The sequence below is a fragment of the Mesoplodon bidens genome (genome assembly GCF_964165515.1).
Source record: "Mesoplodon bidens genome assembly, chromosome: 7".
NCBI classification, from domain to species: Eukaryota; Metazoa; Chordata; class Mammalia; order Artiodactyla; family Ziphiidae; genus Mesoplodon; species Mesoplodon bidens.
The window spans coordinates 52,811,085-52,829,041 of record NC_138164.1 but is presented as its reverse complement, the minus strand read 5'-3'; the positions used below and the strand labels follow the sequence as shown (position 1 = coordinate 52,829,041).

General features: G+C 47.0%; 1 protein-coding gene across 2 annotated transcripts in view; it reads right to left on the bottom strand.

Annotated features, from left to right (window-relative positions):
• The window catches only part of GALNT18 (polypeptide N-acetylgalactosaminyltransferase 18), a 352,781-nt gene extending 337,642 nt beyond the window's left edge, over positions 1–15,139 (bottom strand). Inside the window, exon 1 of one of the 2 annotated variants that reach the window (XM_081239978.1) lies at positions 14,448–15,139. In XM_081239978.1, the coding sequence (XP_081096104.1) occupies positions 14,448–14,682 (235 nt within the window). In that variant the 5' untranslated portion in view covers positions 14,683–15,139. The remainder of the gene's footprint in view (positions 1–14,447) is intronic. The other variant, XM_081239977.1, reaches the window with a different exon arrangement.
• Between the last annotated feature and the right edge of the window lie 2,818 nt (positions 15,140–17,957).

The following is a 17,957-nucleotide window of genomic DNA, read 5'->3' as shown; positions in this document are numbered from 1 at the left end:
TCCTTCGGACGAGAGCCTTCACAGTTGACATCTGACTTGAGAACTGCCAAAGTTGGAGGGCTCAACCTTTTTTGCTAATCGACGAGGAAAGAGGGAAGGACTGCATTGAGCTGCACAACACAATACTGTTTCCTAATATTAACCAGGGTGAAACAAGACATTTAATTTTTGATTTACAAAAATCAATGCATACTTTCTGTACTTCTAAAGTAATTACAAACTCAAAAATACTTATGCCTGTTTGGCTAAAAAACAACTAGCTGTTGTTGAAAAACATTCAAAATTCACAATTGTATAGTTTTAGGTATATAAAAGAATCATTTTAATTCTTTTGTTAAGGCAATTATCATCTCCCTACTCATAAGGGACCAAAATAACTCCCACTAATCAAGAAATGGTTCATTGCCCAGGAAGTTTAATAATGATTTAGTACGATTATCTCTAGCAAAAAAGCAAAACCATCCCTCAGTTTTCTGTCACTAGCAAAGGATCTTTTTCAAAAAAGACTTTAAATAGATGAGTACTAAAAAAAAATGTACTGTGTACCTTCCCAATATGAAACTACATCTATTTCTGAGTTGTAAAGAATGTATATTAAAATTAGATCATGCAACAAAATGCACATTTTGTAGGGGGGAAAGAAAGAAAAGATTAAATTGAATCTTCCTGACAACTGGCTTAAATCACACCTTCCTGCCTGCAATTGAAATTATAAGTCACATTGCTTTGTGTTAAATCAAATTCACCCCAGCAGGAAGACAGGCTGCTGCGGCTCCGGTTCTACTGGGAGGTGGGTGGAGATGGAGGAAGACATTTCTCTCCTCTAGGAGGCTCTTCTTCCACCAGGGATTTGGGGAAATGAGACTCTCTGGCCAGGTAACTGGACACCTTGCATAACTCTCCCACCAGCCAAGGTTTCGACAAATAGTGCATTCCTGACATTGTCCCCTGCCTACTGCAATGCCAAGTGGGTTTTACAAAACAAACATTTCTCTACAAATGAGTGCAGGTCCCCAGGCCAGCAGACTTAGAATTTCAGAGCAATAGTCAAATCAAACTGAGACACTCCAGATGTCTCAGCTGAGAAGCTGTCACCAGCGTGAGGCTGGGCTTCCCTCTAACCTCACTTCTGACCATCTCAGGCTCGTCTTAACCGGAGAAGTCCTTACACACACATCCTGTCTAAATGAACTGAAACAGGGTTCAAGGCTGACAGTCTAGGTGTTACAACCAGAAAATATACTCCTGAGCGTATTTTCTATGCCAGCTCCAAGAGGGAAATGTGGTGGGAAAGAAGGAAAGAGGGAAAGCAGGAAGACTGCAGAAAAGAACATGTTCCCCGCCCCCATGCCCACCATGTGATAGGCAGGGTGAGGTGCTGTCCTGTACCTCATTTAATCAGCACCTCATTTAATCAGCACAACTATCCTACAGGGTTTAAGGAGAAGTCGTCCTCATTTCTGTGGTTAGGGAAACTGAGCACAGGGAAGTGAAGAGACTTGCCCAAGGTCACCCAACCTGTAAACAGCAGCACTGAATCCAACCACTCTACATTTTTTTTCGTACTTCGCCATGCTCAGCAAGACTCAGGTCTCCCACTTCCAGGCAACTGTTTGTTTTACTTACTGCCTGAACTTGCTCTCACCTAATCTTCCCTACTCCACTCCTCTATATCCTCCTCATTCTTCAAAGATGTGTCATAAGTCCCAGTTCCTCGGTGAAGTCTGTTCTACTGGCACACTCTTCCAGAATTCAACATTAACCCTCATTACATTAGTTAGTTTGCGAAAGATCCTCAACTGTTTCTTGTGTTGTCTTCCTAGCCTGATGATGAGCTTTGCAAAGCAAAGGACTCTGTCCTACATATTTTGTCATTTCCTGACACAGCTGGCACAGTGTCAAGCCCACAAGAGGTGCCTGGAAGCAGCCACAGAACAGCCTGAATTGGTGCCTTTAAAAGCTGGGCTCCTCTGCTCATCCCTTCCAGGGGCTCCCCTTTTCTCCCAGAGCATTTCTCCCACAGTGGCCTCCAAGGCCTGTACAACCTGCTCCCCATCTGGCCCCTCTCTGGCCTCACCCCCCACCCCTTTCTCCCACAGTCACTCTGCCCTGGCCACACTGCTCCCAATACACATACACCAGGTACATTCCTGCCTCAGGGCCTTTGCACTGGTCGTTTCCTCCACGTGCAACTCTTCCCCTTGACAGCGCTCACGCCTAATTTTCTTCAAGTCTTTCCTTATCAGAGAGCACCTGACTACCTAACTTAATTGCAAATCTTTCATGTTTTTGTCTTTGTTCCACTGACATACCCCCAGCATTTACTCAATAAATGCTAATTGGACGAAGGAAGGGAAGAATCTGAGCATGTGACCAACAGAAGGTAGGAGTACCTCCCAGGTCACTGTCAAACTCCAAGCCACAAGAGAGGGGAACAGGAACTTGAAAGCAGGACTGCAGTTTCTCCAAACCATCCCAAGCCTCCACCCCAGGCCCCAGTAAACAATGCCAGACTTGGGATCCATCTCCAACATCTGCCCACAGAACTAGAGGCCCAATATTATATACACTTGAGCCCAGATATTCCACTTTCTCGATTAAATGGCAATTCCTGGCACACCTGGACATGTCTGCTGTTTCCTCTTTGTGCACCTCTCCCCTCTATGGCCCCCAACTCAACCGCATGCCCTGAGCCTGGAAGACCCCCCAGTGAAGCTTTGTCCTGAATGAGCGGAGGAGGTGGTCTTGTTCACACTAAGTCTTCTGGAAACTGATACTGCTGGCTGCGAAAAGCCAGGCCTGGAGCCTCTCTCAGCCTTCCACAGCGCTCCGCCCTATCAGCTCCTGGCACGGGCGACCTCCTGCATCTCCGGGGAAGGACACTGACAAAACAGTCGCTTGGTAACCCACCTCAGGGCCCTGATACTCTCATGAATCCTTCCTCCAGTCTCATCTACCACCTTTCTGCTAAGAGAAAGGGATGATCCTGTTTTCTCTTAATTAGCATCACTGGAGCAGGAAAAACAAGAGGGTCCCTAGCCCCTCACTAAGGGGCTTGAGAAAGGTAACTTACTAACTGTATCATGTTAATGACAGTCACTGAGACTTGATTTCGTCATCTGTAAAATGGGGGTAATGACATCATCCCCCAGGGTTGCTTACAAAGTTAAAATGAAGTATCACATGTAAAGTATATAATAGGTGCTCAACAAATATTAATTCTCTCTCTCTTCCAGTCTCTCCTCCAGATAAGTTGAGACCTATTTCTACAACCCTTCCTCCCTCATTCTTTTTCCTAAGTTTTGAATCATTGATAAAATTCTCTTTCATCATTTTCCACTGGATTCCCCTTCTAATAAAAATCCTCAGCTTCTGATAAGTTTTTTTAAAGCCTGGCCCAATTATAGACTCGGAGAGTCTACGTCATAATTCCCGCATGTTATAATTTCCTCCATGTTATACTTTCCTCCATATACCCTTTTAGAAAACAAAGCAAATCAGAGGATCAGTTTATTATTAAACTGAGATTTAGAAATGGAAGAAACCAAAATGTTAAAAGACTCTTCTCCAAGCCCCGTGAACTTAGAGGCAGGTCTAAAGCCTCACCCACACCCCTCCCATTCCTCCGTGGCTCCTTCTGTTGCATCAGAGAAATATGATGATGACTAATTAGACAAAGTCTGTCATACTCGTCGAGATCCTCTGAGGCAGGAACCACATAAACACAAGCATCATAACTCCAGTAAAGAGAAACCAGAAAACCCCTCTGCTCTGGGACCCTACCCATCCAGAGCGAAATAAGTCTGAAACAGAAGATCAAAAAGGATCTTCCACATGGATAACAGAAAATGTCACCAGCATAAACAGGAAGAGAGATTAGTTCAATAAAGGAATAAAGTCACATCTGTGGGTCTCAAGTAAGATTTTTGCTTACTTTTAACTTCCCAGCATATAACTCACAAGGTTATTAATACGGACTCCTACTGTTGTGGGCAAATAAACAGCTGCTGATGTTTTGTGCCCAAACCACTTTATTAGAGCTTTCCTTTACAGCAATTGTTTTTTTCCTTTCCAAATCCTGAGAGGCTCAGACAGCTGAAAAAAACAGGGAGCGCTAAGGCAGAATGAATAACAAGGAGGCAGCCTGTGTGGGCAGGGAAAACAGGGCAGGGGCTGCTGGGACCCTCACCGTCCTCTTTACGACTCTTGGACAAAGTCACCGTTCAAGAGCAGAGAACAGAAGACACAGATGTGGTGCAATCAGAAGGGCTGTGTTTGCCGCGATGCTAGGAGTTACCATTAAACAGAATCTACCAATGTGAGAAGATGAGGATGACCAACCATCCAGGTTTGCCCAGGGTTGCTGGGCCTCCTTGGACCCAAGAATTTCAGTTTTAAAAGAGTGAAAGTCCTGAGCAAACAGGACAAGTTGGTCACCCCAGGAGCCACATGACTGTGCCAGTGCACGGGAAAGCACTCAGCACTGGGCCTGGCATATTGTAAGTGCCCGAAAGTCACATGTGGAATCTGAATGAGCTCTGGCCTGCAGCTCACACAGTCTGCTTTTCCTACGAGGCCAAGCTCCTGGGGGGGCCACAACCATCCAAGAGAAAGAGCTTTCCAGAGCCTCCGTGCTGACACCTCACTGCACCTTCCAAACAAGGCCTTCTCCCTCTGGCACCCCAACCCCAAGGTTCCTCACTTACACAAGGACAGACCAAGCCGCCTGCCTGGATCCCTTGAACAAAATCAGCCTCCCGCTTGAACACAATCGTTGACAAAGTGATCTCCCAGTCCCTTCTCTGTGAGACTGTCATCTTCCTTTCACTTCTGGGGAGAGCACAGATGCTGAAGACAGTTTCCCTTCTTGGCTCCACCACCTATCGACTTTGTGACCTGGGGCAAACTAAGTCGCTACGTCTCAGTGTTCTCACCTCTAAAACTCTCCCTCACCACGCGGTGATGCAAGAGGGAAGAGATATGGGAACATATGTGTATGTATAACTGATTCACTTTGTTATAAAGCAGAAATTAACACATCATTGTAAAGCAATTATACTCCAATAAAGATGTTAAAAAAAAAAAAAGCAATCATTCATGGACCACACCTAGCCCAGTCCCTGACACACAAGAATAGTTCTCTTCCTCCGTTCCTTCTGATACAATCCAGCTTCAATTCGTTACATACCTGTTGCTCTTAAAATAAATCAAGGGTTTGGCTAAGATTCTCATTTGGCATTTCTGTAGCTTTAAATCTCTCCTTAGCTTTCTAACTCCTATAATCACTGGCCCAAGCAATTTTGTACTGTTCTCCTAAGTCCTCATATGCCACTAGCATGAAACTTATAAGCCCAAGTTTCAAACCCTGTCCTGCCCAGGTCCCTGAATTGCCTTCCCTCTCCTCCAGGATCTCAGCTGGCTTTCACTCTAAGTCCCCAGGGGACACAGATGGGTGAGCAAGTCAGACCAGTGAAGCTAAACAAGGTACCAGAGCTTAAGATGTAGCACCCAACCATCTCAAACAGGTGCTCCACTCAGAATCTTAGACTCTGGACATTGGTGGAATGAACCCATTCATGCCAAAGAGTTGGCCTAAGCCTCCTCTTTGGACATCATTTTCCATTGTTCTCATCTGTCCTGAGGAGATGGGTGCTGATGCCACTTCTCTGGATCTCTCCAAACACTATTTTTGTCTTATAAAGGACAGTGATAATAAACATAGCCCAACAAGGTATGTCTGCCAGCTCCAGTACCATTTTAGCAATGCCATCATAGAGGAAGTCTGTCACTATCTCACTGGGGCTGGACACTTAAGGTTTTCCACTGGCATCGTTAAGGGCAGCTTCATCTCCCCAAAGCAAACCTTCACAAAACTGAAACTGATTCTTGGGCAGTGAAAGAGAACTACATCTCAGAAATGCATACCCACTGACTGGGAGGGTCTGTCCTAGCAACATATTTTAATCTATAATTGTGTAGCTAGAAAAAACTACCAAAGCATTAGTGTTCATAGAATCAGGAATCCTCTTGCATAAAGCTCCAGTTGGCTGCATTCAGCTGGGTCCATAAAGAGTACATAGACCCACACAGAAGATTCCACAACAGCAGCTGTTCCCAGTTGCTGTCACAACATATTGTATGTTGGAACATTTGTGCGGTAATTTGTTATTAACAATAATTTAAGCACCAAAGCGTATGAATGATTAAGGTTAACTATAAATTGAAGGAATTTCAAGGTTATCAGATTCTCTTGAATATTAATATGCTTTCTTAAGTGGGAGAAAAAGGGATGGAGTGCGAATGAATACAACATGTTAGGACACGCATCATCCTGGTCCTGCCCTGGGGCGTGTGCCCTGCATGTGAAGGCATGTGTGTGAGGAGAGGGGAAATATTGAAAATGCTTGTGCTCAAGCATTGCATTGTGGAATGGCACTAACTCTGACCCCGAAGGCAATGTGAGATTTGATAAGATGACAACTGTAGGCACAATGGAATAATCAAATCTCTGCAGAATTCAAGACACTCCAGCCCTAGGGAGAATTTCAAGGCCAGCATAAAAAGTGCAACCCACCATTCATAGAATCTAGACCATCAACCAGCAGACCTAACCCACTCTGCCCCTTGCTTTCTACCACAGTGCCCGTCCCACATTTACACACTTCTGCCCCTCCAACTTCATGCATAATCCTCTCTCTCCCAAAATTCCACCTTGGTGCCTTCTGACTACATTCATCACTCATATTCAGCTTGGTGTTTCCCCAAAGGACTTTCGGTGCAATATCACCTCCATCTGGACTGCCCTCCTACATGCTTCTCACAGGGCAGCCTATCTGTCCTAGTCTCCAGAATTGAACCCAAGCAATGAAACAGGGCAACAATCCTAAAGAGACCCCCAAGCCCCAAATCAAAGCAGTAGCCCATTCAGCTTTCCAAGTTAAGTCAGAAATCCTATAGGATGGTAATGAAGATGCTCCAGTAACCCTGTATGTGGCTCTGGATCCCATAAGCATCTTTGCAAAAACACAGACCAGCCAAACCCAAGGAAGTGAAGTTGAACTTCAAGGCCCTCACAAGCCAGAAAACCAGACTGTGGCTCTGCGACATTTCATTCTGAATTCTCCTTGAGATTCTATATCAACCTCCTTATCAAGGGCAAATAACAATTTATGTCAAGTGAGTGGGAAAGAATGTGGAATTCATTTATTTTACAGCCTACACACTTCTGGATAAAAATGAAAATTCTTTGGCCATGCGAAAAGGTTGTATTCTTTGGCAAGGCTTTTCTACTCCATGTAGATGTGGTCCTGGGCAATTAATACAGATAACTGGGCTCAATCTCTAAATTTTGCTATTGAACTCTCTCAAAATATCAATCTCTGTTACTAATACAATTTTACATGCCACAGTTCATTCTGAAGGACAAATCGGTTTACTCTTTAAATGACACCCTTTCCTCAAATAATCTCCAAGCATTTAGCATATCCTCTTCTTTACAACCCTGCCAAGTCCGGAATCAGATGAGAAGGACACCAGCCAATTCTTAGTGACATCCAAAAGCCATAAGGGACAGAAAAAAAAAAAAAAATCTCCCAACATCCAGGCCTTGGATATTTTCTGATTTTTAGGAACCATATATGCATTTGTAAATCTTGGTGAGCAGCCTACTGTTACTGGCCTGATGTACATTAAGATGCACATAACATGCCTAATAAAATTTTAGGAAACAAAAGCAGTTAATAATCCATTTCTCCCATTGTTGGAATGATCTTGACTCAAAGAAGTAAGATAATGGATTTAGAAATTAGTCATATAATGTAATACACGATTAATCATGGTATTCAGAAGGGTAAATAGATGTTAGAAGAACACCACCCAGGAATTCAATATCCTTTTAGATTTGTTTACTCTCTTGCATTCTTTATGCTACCATCATCCCTCACAAAAATCTAACACTCTGATGTTTCCTTTCTCCCAAAACAGTGATTTGCAACCCTTTCTTTAAAAAGAAAGCATAGCCCTTTTAAAAATGAAATATTTTACAGAATTCCAAATATAAGACAGATGAAACAGGAACAACATTGGTTGCATGGAGGGGAGAGAATGGGTACCGGCGGGGTCCAAGAGACCTCACTTGACCCTTTTATTTCTTTTTTTCTTTTTAAATTTATTTATTTTATTTATTTATTTTTGGCTGCGTTGGGTCTTCGTTGCTGCACGCTGGCTTTCTCTAGTTGCGGCTAACAGGGGCTACTCTTTGTTGCGGTGCACGGGCTTCTCACTGTGGTGGTTTCTCTTGTTGTGGAGCGCAGGCTCTAGGTGCACAGGCTTCAGTACTTATGGCATGTGGGCTCAGTAGCTGTGGCTCACGGGCTCTAGAGCGCTAGCTCAGTAGTTGTGGTGCACAGACTTAGTTCCTCCGCAGCATGTGGGATCTTCCCGGACCAGGGCTCGAACCTGTGTCCCCTGCATCAGCAGGTTGATTCTTAACCACTGTGCTACCAGGGAAGCCCAACCCTTTTATTTCTTAAGTCCCAGGACAAACCTTCCAGAAGCTTGGGGCTCCTGGGGACAGAGTTTGAAAATCACTACCCTAAGGCATATGTGTAAAGCAAAAATTATGTATATAAAATAGAACAGAGGCATAATATATATTTCATTAATTAATTAATGATATCTGGAAATAAAACATATATATAAAATACACAAATCGCAAACACTGATATCCCAAGAGGAAAAACTGGCAAAGGACACCAATACGGGGTTAAAACAAATATAGGGCTGGGGAGAAGATACTAAGTTCTACAGTAATCAAAGAAGTACAAAGCAAAAGAATAGAACATTTGACAGTGGTTACATCTGCCCAGAAAAAGTTGAAGGACAGCACCCAATGCTGGCCAGCCTCCGTGAAACAGGTACAATAATACATTGCTATTGGCTGTATAGAAAGACTCTCCTTTTGAAAAACAACCTTTCACAAAAATGTTCATATTCTTTGAATCAGTAGTAATCCCACTTCTGGAAACACATCATTAAAATCGTTCAGAAGAAGAACACGGTGAAGTGAAGATGTTTATTTCTGCGTTAATTATAATAGAAAAGCAAATGTTCAGTAACAGGCAAGTGGTTAAATCGATAATGGTATATTGATGGTGCAATATTATGCAGTCACAAAAATACAGTAAAATTTCTCTTTAAATATCCTCCACTTAATCACCTCTCCAGATGAAGCATGCTTTCATTCTCTCCATGAAAAACAAAACAAAACCAGGTTGCCTTTGTCCCTCTGTGTCAGCTTCTCTCTCCCACCCCATTCACATTTCCTGCTAACAACTGAGTAATACTCCTACCAAGAGTCCACTGGGTTTGTTTCCAAATGTGTTTAGACTCTTGGTACTTGTCATTGTAACAGCATAATTTAATTACATATTATATAAACCAATGGAATATCACTGCTAAAAAGATGAGAGTTGTTTCTAAGAAAATTAATTTAAAGCCTTGGAAAGACTTATAAAGTTAGTCACATAAATAGCAGTCAAATTACTCGTGAACAAAATCACTGCAAAAGACCAGACAAAAGTCATAAAAATTTAGGCTACTACACTGCTTCATAAGCATCTTCAAGTTCTCAGTGAATGTTAAAGAAAACAGAACTAGAAATCAGACTTTGTAAACAGCACCTTATGGGAGTGGTTCATTCAAGGAAGATGATCAGAAAGGCAATGGGCAGACCCAGCCCAAAGACAAAGCCTTGGCCTTACATCAAAAGGCTGACAAATAAATGCACATTTTGAATAATATTAAAACAAAATATTTAATGCATGTATGTAAAATTTTGTTTTATTCTCCTCTTTAACCAGTTTCTCAATAAACTGACTAACTTAAACCCCAACTGTGTTGAATAAGAAGGATTCTATCGTCCTTTAAAAACGAGTTCACTACAACAGGGACCAGGAGTGTCTTCATTCACCACTGTATCCAATTTCACCTCCCCAGTGTGTTGCCTGGCACATACTAGGTCTCCAATAAATAAGGACTAAATCGATAAACTATGTAGCAAATATGGAAAAACTGCTTCTAACAAAAAGCAAACTGAGGAAAGCAGAATATTAAATTACATGTAAACCACGACTACACCTTCATTTTTAAATACGGAGGCAGATGGACAAAACTAGAAGGCAGTGCTCAAAATACAAAACAGTTGTTTTAGGTTAGAATGAATTGGAGGCAATTTTATACATTTTAAAATATTTTCTTCAATATTGGCACATTCTTTTACAGATTCAAAAAGATACTCATCAAAAAAAAAAGAGGGGCTTCCCTGGCAACACAGTGGTTGAGAATCTGCCTGCCAATGCAGGGGACATGGGTTCGAGCCCTGGTTTGGGAAGACCCCACATGCCACGGAGCGACTGGGCCCGTGAGCCACAACTACTGAGCCTGCGCATCTGGAGCCTGTGCTCCGCAACAAGAGAGGCCGCGACAGTGAGAGGCCCATGCACCGCGATGAAGAGTGACCCCCACTCGCCACAACTAGAGAAAGCCCATGCACAGAAACGAAGACCCAACACAGCCAAAAATAAATTAATTAATTAAAAAAAAAGAGACGTTTCGGTTTCTACTGGACTTCCACAATAAGAAGTGAATCCACATTTCCATTTCCTAAGCTCTCCAACACTTCAGCCTCGTTCAGCACTTTCTACTTAACCCACTGCACCACCTCCAGCAATCCCATCTTTCTCCTCCTAAGACCAAATGTGTACTAACACTAATCTTGTGTTTCCAATCTATCAGGATGCTATTTTTAAAATCTGGAGTTATCCACCCTCTCATTTACCATCTATCTGGCTAAAAAAAAATTATCAAAACTCTAATTTACATTCCCAAGAGATTCCCAAACACCATCTAATTAAATCATTCAATCAGAAAACAAATTAAAATGAACTACCACTGCAACCCCCAAGAGGAAAATAAACTTTTCAGTCATGACTGGAATGTAGCTTTAGGGTGACGCTCCAAAGCCTCTTCTAATTGCAAGTCCTATGGAGCATCCAGCAGAACATTCTGTGACATTTGCAGCTTCCGAGACAACTTTCCTTCCAAAGCAAAGAGGAGCCTGTGCAAGGCTCCAAAGCAAAACATAGTCGTTTGAGAATGGAAATGCTTTTATTATTGACTAACCAGTGCACTGGGGACCCTCACTGTGTACCCATTCATTCATCCACTCGTCCATCCAACACGTACTCTCTGAGGAATGTGCCAGGAACTGTCCTGGGTGTTCCACGAACACCTTTTAAGTGAATGTAACCTCTGCCTTTTGGCATGAAACAAAACAGAACCCAGAGATTCCTGAGTTTAACTATGGAAGAGTCTCCAAGTGGAAAGGCTATGACTCCATCATCCCTCAGCCACCCTCTGAAGTCTCTAAGTCTGACACCCACTCCCACCGTCAAGTGACTCCAGGAGAGCACTGCTGCCCCTGTGACCCTCTGGCCCTCTTAAGAGACAGTATAGTATGTGGTTAAGAACACAGATCCTGAAGCGACATTAGCTGGGTTTAAATCCCTGCACCTTAGGCAAATCATATAACCTCTCCGTCTGTAAAATGGAGCTAATATACCTACCTCATAGGGTGAGGAGGATTAAATAAGTCAGTATACATAAAGCACTTAAAATAATGCCTGGCACATAGCAGCTGCTCTATAATTTTTTAGCTACTATTATTATCATCCCTATTCCCCCTCAGCTCAGCAGAGTAAACGGGATGGCTCAAAATGCTCTACTAACTAGAGGAAACTTGACAGTGGAATACACACAATCAGCCCGTATCATCAAGGACAAGCCTTTGACCTTTTCCTTTCCCACCCTCTGCCTTCAGAGAGCTGCACTTGGCCAGTCCCAAACATAGTAGGCCCCTTACTTAAGGAGGTAAATCCCTAAATTTAAATTCCCCAAATACTAGCTTAGGGATGGCTCCAGCACCACTGGGGGAGCTGTCACTAGTCATGGCTATGCCATCATAGCACAACCAGCCAAGCACCCTCTGCCCTCCCCCTGCTTCATGGCTAGTCTTTCCCAAATCATTGACCCTTCCCCAAGCCACTAGGGGTTGTGGTTTCTGCCTTTCCGCCTGAGAATCTGGTCGTTTCTGAATATCTACGGGACTCATAACACCGTCATTGCACATACACAAGACAACTGGAGCAACACATGTTTTGGTTTTTTTTTGCTGTACACGGGCCTCTCGCTGTTGTGGCCTCTCCCGTTGCGGACAGAGCACAGGCTCCAGACGCGCAGACTCAGCGGCCACGGCTCACGGGCCCAGCCGCTCCGCGGCATGTGGGATCTTCCCGGACCTGGGCACGAACCCACGTCCCCTGCATCGGCAAGCGGACTCTCAGCCACTGCGCCACCAGGGAAGCCCAACACGTGTTTTAAGAATCCTGCCCCCTCTTATTTTCCCGTCTCTCTCAATTTTTTCAGGTATATATTTGAAAGTTCCGAACAAGGCATAGCTATAAGATTTCTTGGGAGCAAAAGCACAAAGCCTCCTTTCACCTTCCACACTGCACTCATTTTCATGTACAGCCTTATAAGTCACGTGACACGGTCCACATTCTACATGATAGGGGTGCATCTGGGATGAGCTCATGGGTTAATAATGTCTCCTCACTGCTTCCCAAAGTAGTACCTTGCTCACCTCCTCCCTGACCAGATAAGAAAGCACAAGAGAATCATTTTCCAGGAACATAAACACACACACACCACACATACACACACACAGAATCTGTGAATGAAAATCTCTTAAAATCTGTGGGCAAACTGGAAATGTCAAAGTAAGGTATGGCCTGTGTCTCCCTGGGAACATTCTGAATCACCCTGGAGCAAACACTGTACTTCTATTGCTGACTAATTGTCCATCTGGACCCATGGGATGGAAAAGGACAAGGAACACAGCAACAGGCACCATCAGATAGATAAACTGGTCTGCCACGCAAGCCCAGTGGCAGGCTGAGAGGCAGGTATGAAGGAGAGCTGTGAACGGCGTCCTTTTCTGGGGAAGTGTCAGAGCCATGAACTTGTTTTGAAGCCATCAGTCAGTCAGGAAGCACCATGGATACGCATACCTCTCCTGCACTCACCTGAACCTCCCCCTGGGAAGGAAGTATTCTGTACACGTGGGGAAACAAACCAAATGTAGAGAGAGCATCTGTCCCCACGACGGCAGGGGCAGCAGATGCAAGGGTTGGATCCTGACACCCATGTGTAAACAAAAGAGAGTGCTCCTGGGGGAGAAATATTCAACCAGATAAGGGTGCCAAGGTCTGCCGGCTGCTGAAACGAGAGCCTAGCAGGCCTGCCAGGTTTACAGGTGAACTAGGCTCAGCTGGCCCTGCCCTGCCCTTAAAAAGCTGACATGCCTGATAGAAAACAGGTGGAGCAGAGGCGAAGAAACGAGAAATGTGAACGTGAGACACGGGCATGTGTGCGCACACACGGCCGGCAGGGCCCAGAGCTCTCTATCCGCTGCCTCTGACAGCTCATCGGACACGGTCGCCTGGGAAGAGCGCTCCGTACCCCATCCTCCCCTTGGTCCCAGCCCTGGCCTCGAGCGCAGTCACCCGGCTCAGCCTTAGACTCCAGACCTACCACGCGCGGGTTTGTCTGCTCTGCCCCAGCCGCTCCCTGGGCCTGGAAGTGGAGCTACCGGAGGGAATGGCCTTCACGGCAGCACGGGGCGGGTTCTCGCGGTCCTGGCCGGAGGCACCAGCGCAGTGGACAGAGCTCCAAGCTCCCATGCTTTTCCCCCGCGCCAACACCTGCTCCTGGAGAGGGTCTTGGACCCGCGGGTAGTGGTGGGAGTGGGGACCGGTAAGGTTCAGACAGCACTCCTAGCCACAGAGCCCCCTGCACTTCCAACAGCCTACAGGCCGCTCACGGCGTGGCTGGAGCTGCGCAGTCTTCCTAGCTCCGGCTCGTCCCGCAGCCTGTGGGTCCTAAATGGCAACGGCGGGGGCCGCTCGGGCATCTCGCCGTAGGCCCTACAGCGGCCAGATGAGCTCGATTGCCCGCGCGCGCTCCCTTGTACACCCACCAACATTCACACGTACGCACACCTTTAACTGGACCTGTGTGCAACCCCTCGAGCAACCAGCCGGTAGCCACACGCACACTGGGACTCGTGCGCAGCGCGCCACCAAGCCGCCAGCGAGCTGCACACACCCGCTCGTGGAGCCCCGCGCACACACGTGTGCCCTGGAGAAGCGCGCAGGCCGCAGACACTGAGGGTCCCGCTCTCAGGCAAGAGCGTACACGCAGCCCCCCAAGCGTCTGCGGACTCAGCCCCGCAGTCGCTCGAGAGATGCCTACCAGCCCCAGCGCACCCCGCACCGCTCTGGGCACTCCCTGGCCCCGTGGGCGGCCCAAGTTTCCCGGGGCGTCCGTACCTTGGATATGCTGCTTGATGACATTCTCCAGGTGGTCCAGCCGTTCAATAATCTTCAAGGTGTCCCCTTTGTCTTCCTCCAGCTTCTTGTCGGGTGCCGGCTCCTGTCCCCGCACATACACGCTGGCGATGTAGTTGGTGACCCAGCCCACGTAGAGCAGACAAATGATGTTGGTCATGCCGCTCAGGATCACGCAAGTGGACACCAAAGTTTTGGTCTTCCTGGTGCACACCATCCTGGGCTCCCTCCTCCATATAGAGCTCCCGGGGGCCCCTCCTCTTTGCGCACCCCGGACTCCGCTGTGTTGTGCTCACACCCCCTAGCACGCCTCCGGCCGCCGGGCGCCCGAGCACCTAAGTCCCGACGTTCTCCAAAGCCCGGACCACTGGCGGTGGAGCCGCGGTGCCCAAGTTTGGAGCTCCCGCCGCTGGTCGCCCGGAGAGCTTGACAAAGGAAATGAGGTGGATTTTTTCTTCCAAATTAAAAATCTCCGAGCCCTTCTCGGAGCAGTCGCGGGTGGTCTGCAGCCGCGCGCCCTGATACACACGTCTGGGAAACTTTGCCACAGCCTGGGTCCGCGGCCGCGCCGCTTCCCATCGCCGGGCGCCGAATGCCTTGGCGGTCCGACCGGCCCGCGCTGCTAGAAGGACAGCGGCGGCGGCAGCGGCGGCAGGGAGAGCCGCGGACACAGCGGCCCGGCCCCCTCCGAGCGACAAGCGCCGCCACCAATCGCGCTCCGGCTCGGGAGAGGGGCCGGGGCTGGGCGGTCGCGGACCAACTGGGAGGGCGCGGGGGGCGGAGTCCGGCCCCCCGGCCCCACCTGCTGGCCGCCCTTGGCCCCCGCCCTCCGGGGACGCTCCAGAGCCTCCGCCCGCGCCCGCGCCCGCGCTGGCTGCCCCGGACCAGAAGCTCCCGGGGAGGGTGCGCCGCCAGTCCCAGCCCTAGGTCGGCAGATTCCACCTCTAGGGGGATTCCACCTCTTGCTCTTGCGCAGAAACCTCCAGTCTTCGGAGGTCGCTCGGTTCAGCGCTCTTCACTCCACCCGGCCGCGGGGCTTCTCGCGCTGATCCCACCGGCCGGCTCCTCGACCCTTTTTCTGGCTGCCAGGACGCAGAGAGGGCAGGGAAGCGTGGGCCGGATCGCCTGTCCTGTCTTGCCCTTGATCAGGCCCCGTGGGCGTCCACTTCTTCCTTGGCCTCACTTCGACCTCCACCCTGTCAGCCGGCTTCCTGGGTATCTCCAGACTCGGCAGCTGTCAAAGGAGCCAACCCTGTTAGGACTCTCTTAAAAAGATTCTGGACCACCACCACTACCATCCCCCTGGCTAGATTTTTTTAAGTCTGTGAGGCTCCCAGGACAAACTGTCTTGTAACCCCAGTTGTCATTTATGTGGGACCAGGCTCGTCCCAGTATGTATAGAGACCCTGCACAGAAATATCCCCGGGGGTTTAAGCTCTCTGTGAACTGTTAAGTCCCTGTACATGCTGTTTGTGACTGATGTTAGGGAGGGGAGAAATGTGCCTGACAGTAGAGGGGCGTGGCTGGACTCCAGTGACTGACACTACTTTGTCTGTTATTAGAGCAAATATTTATTCCTGTTATCCCCTTCTGCTGAACACTCACTCACTTCTTCTCAGAACCTGAATAAAATTCCTTCAAACAAAGACTTTTAAAAACACAGATTTCTATCCTCTTCTCCATCTGTGGAGTGCATCTTCCTGTCCTGAAGAATGTCGCTTTGTGTGCCAGCACTCCAACCAGCCGTGGTCCTGGTACCCAAGGTGGCTCCCTCATGTGATGTCTTCTGGATTCAGGGAACTGCCCTGGTAAAAGACAGGAGGCACAAAACCAACGAAGGGGCACTTTATGGCCATCAGCCAGGAGCCCTTTAACCAGTGCTTTGCTTACAATAACTCCCAAAAGATGCTGTGAAAACAGACACCAACTAGAGATCTTGGAAGATTTACCCATAGCTGGGAAAGAGAACAGTAGGTGTGTGTCGGCTAGAGAGTAGAGAAGGATAGTATGCATGAGTCGATATGTATGCGAAAAGAAAGTACAAACTATTTCTGAAAAAAAGTCAAGGTACAGAAATCTGCATCCATGAGGGAATAAAACTTGCTCTCCCTTTCTTTTCCTCTGGAAGTATAATCAGGTCACAAATGGAGGATCTGGACTTTCTTCTGATTGGATGAATTTACAAGCAATGGCCTTGAGTACAGCTAATGGCAAAGGTCTAATTATTCCTTCTGTTCCATACTCTCTCCCAGGAGGAGGCCTGGAAGTTCAGCTCTTCCCAGGATCTTCCTAAACCACCACACACAGGGCTGGACAGAGAGGAGCAATACTCATTTTTCACATTCTTTTTTTTTTTTTTTTTTGCGGTACGTGGGCTTCTCACTGCTGTGGCCTCTCCCGTTGCGGAGCACAGGCTCCGGACGCGCAGGCTCAGTGGCCATGGCTCACGGGCCCAGCCGCTCCGCGGCATGTGGGATCCTCCCGGACCGGGGCACGAACCCGTGTCCCCGGCATCGGCAGGCGGACTCTCAACCACTGCACCACCAGGGAAGCCCTCATTTTTCACATTCTTAATGGGAAAAAAAAAAAAGTTTAAACATAAGGTTCAAGGAGAAAAAGTGGATTGTGTGACCTTACATTTTGGTCCAACTGGTCCTGTCATATAATTGTGGAGGGGCTGAATGCAACAAAAGAAGAATGAGGAACAGGCTCTTCTCTCTGAAAGGTCACAAGGTGGAGCTGAGCAGTTCAAAGAATATTCACTGGAGGTGCAGCCAGTCTCCACGACTCTAATCCCACATCCACCACTTATTATGTGAGCTTGGACGAGTTTCAAAACACCAATGGGGCTCAGTTTCCCCTTATGTCAAATGTAAACAATACTTGCTGAAGAACTGGTTGTGAAGATTAAAAGAGAGAATGCACCAGAAAGGGTTTCATTAGTGCAGGATGCATAGTGGGTGCTCAGGCATGTGAGGTTTCCTTCCAGGATATGGTGAACTCTATGGGGTTCCTTGAACTCCATTTGCTGTTTAGCAATACTTTGTTTCCCCGCCGACCAATATCAGTTCTCTCTCCCCTAATGGAAGTTAAAAGGAACTAAAACTTTAGGCAGCAAGGTGCTTGTCTTGCCTAGCTGAGCTCCAGCACATTGACTTTCTATTTATAATGTCTGTCTTCACCATCAGCAGGGCAGTGATCCGCATAGGTTGATAGGATGTTCAAATGGACAGCTCGTTTCAGGGACTTTTGCCCCCAGGACCCCCTAATTCCCACTCAAGACCCCTAATTTCTTGTTTTTAAACAAGTGAATTGGATGGGAACACAAAGACTTAGAAAGATTTCACAGTCACGAGGACAGAAAAGAGTTAGCCTCTATGGAAGCCCTCCTATAAACAATGCCTGGGTAAAGATTCATTTCTTTGACCCTCATTTCAATGACATTCAATCCAATAAGTAATTATTGAGCCCCTGAGGTTTTGTCTGAATAAC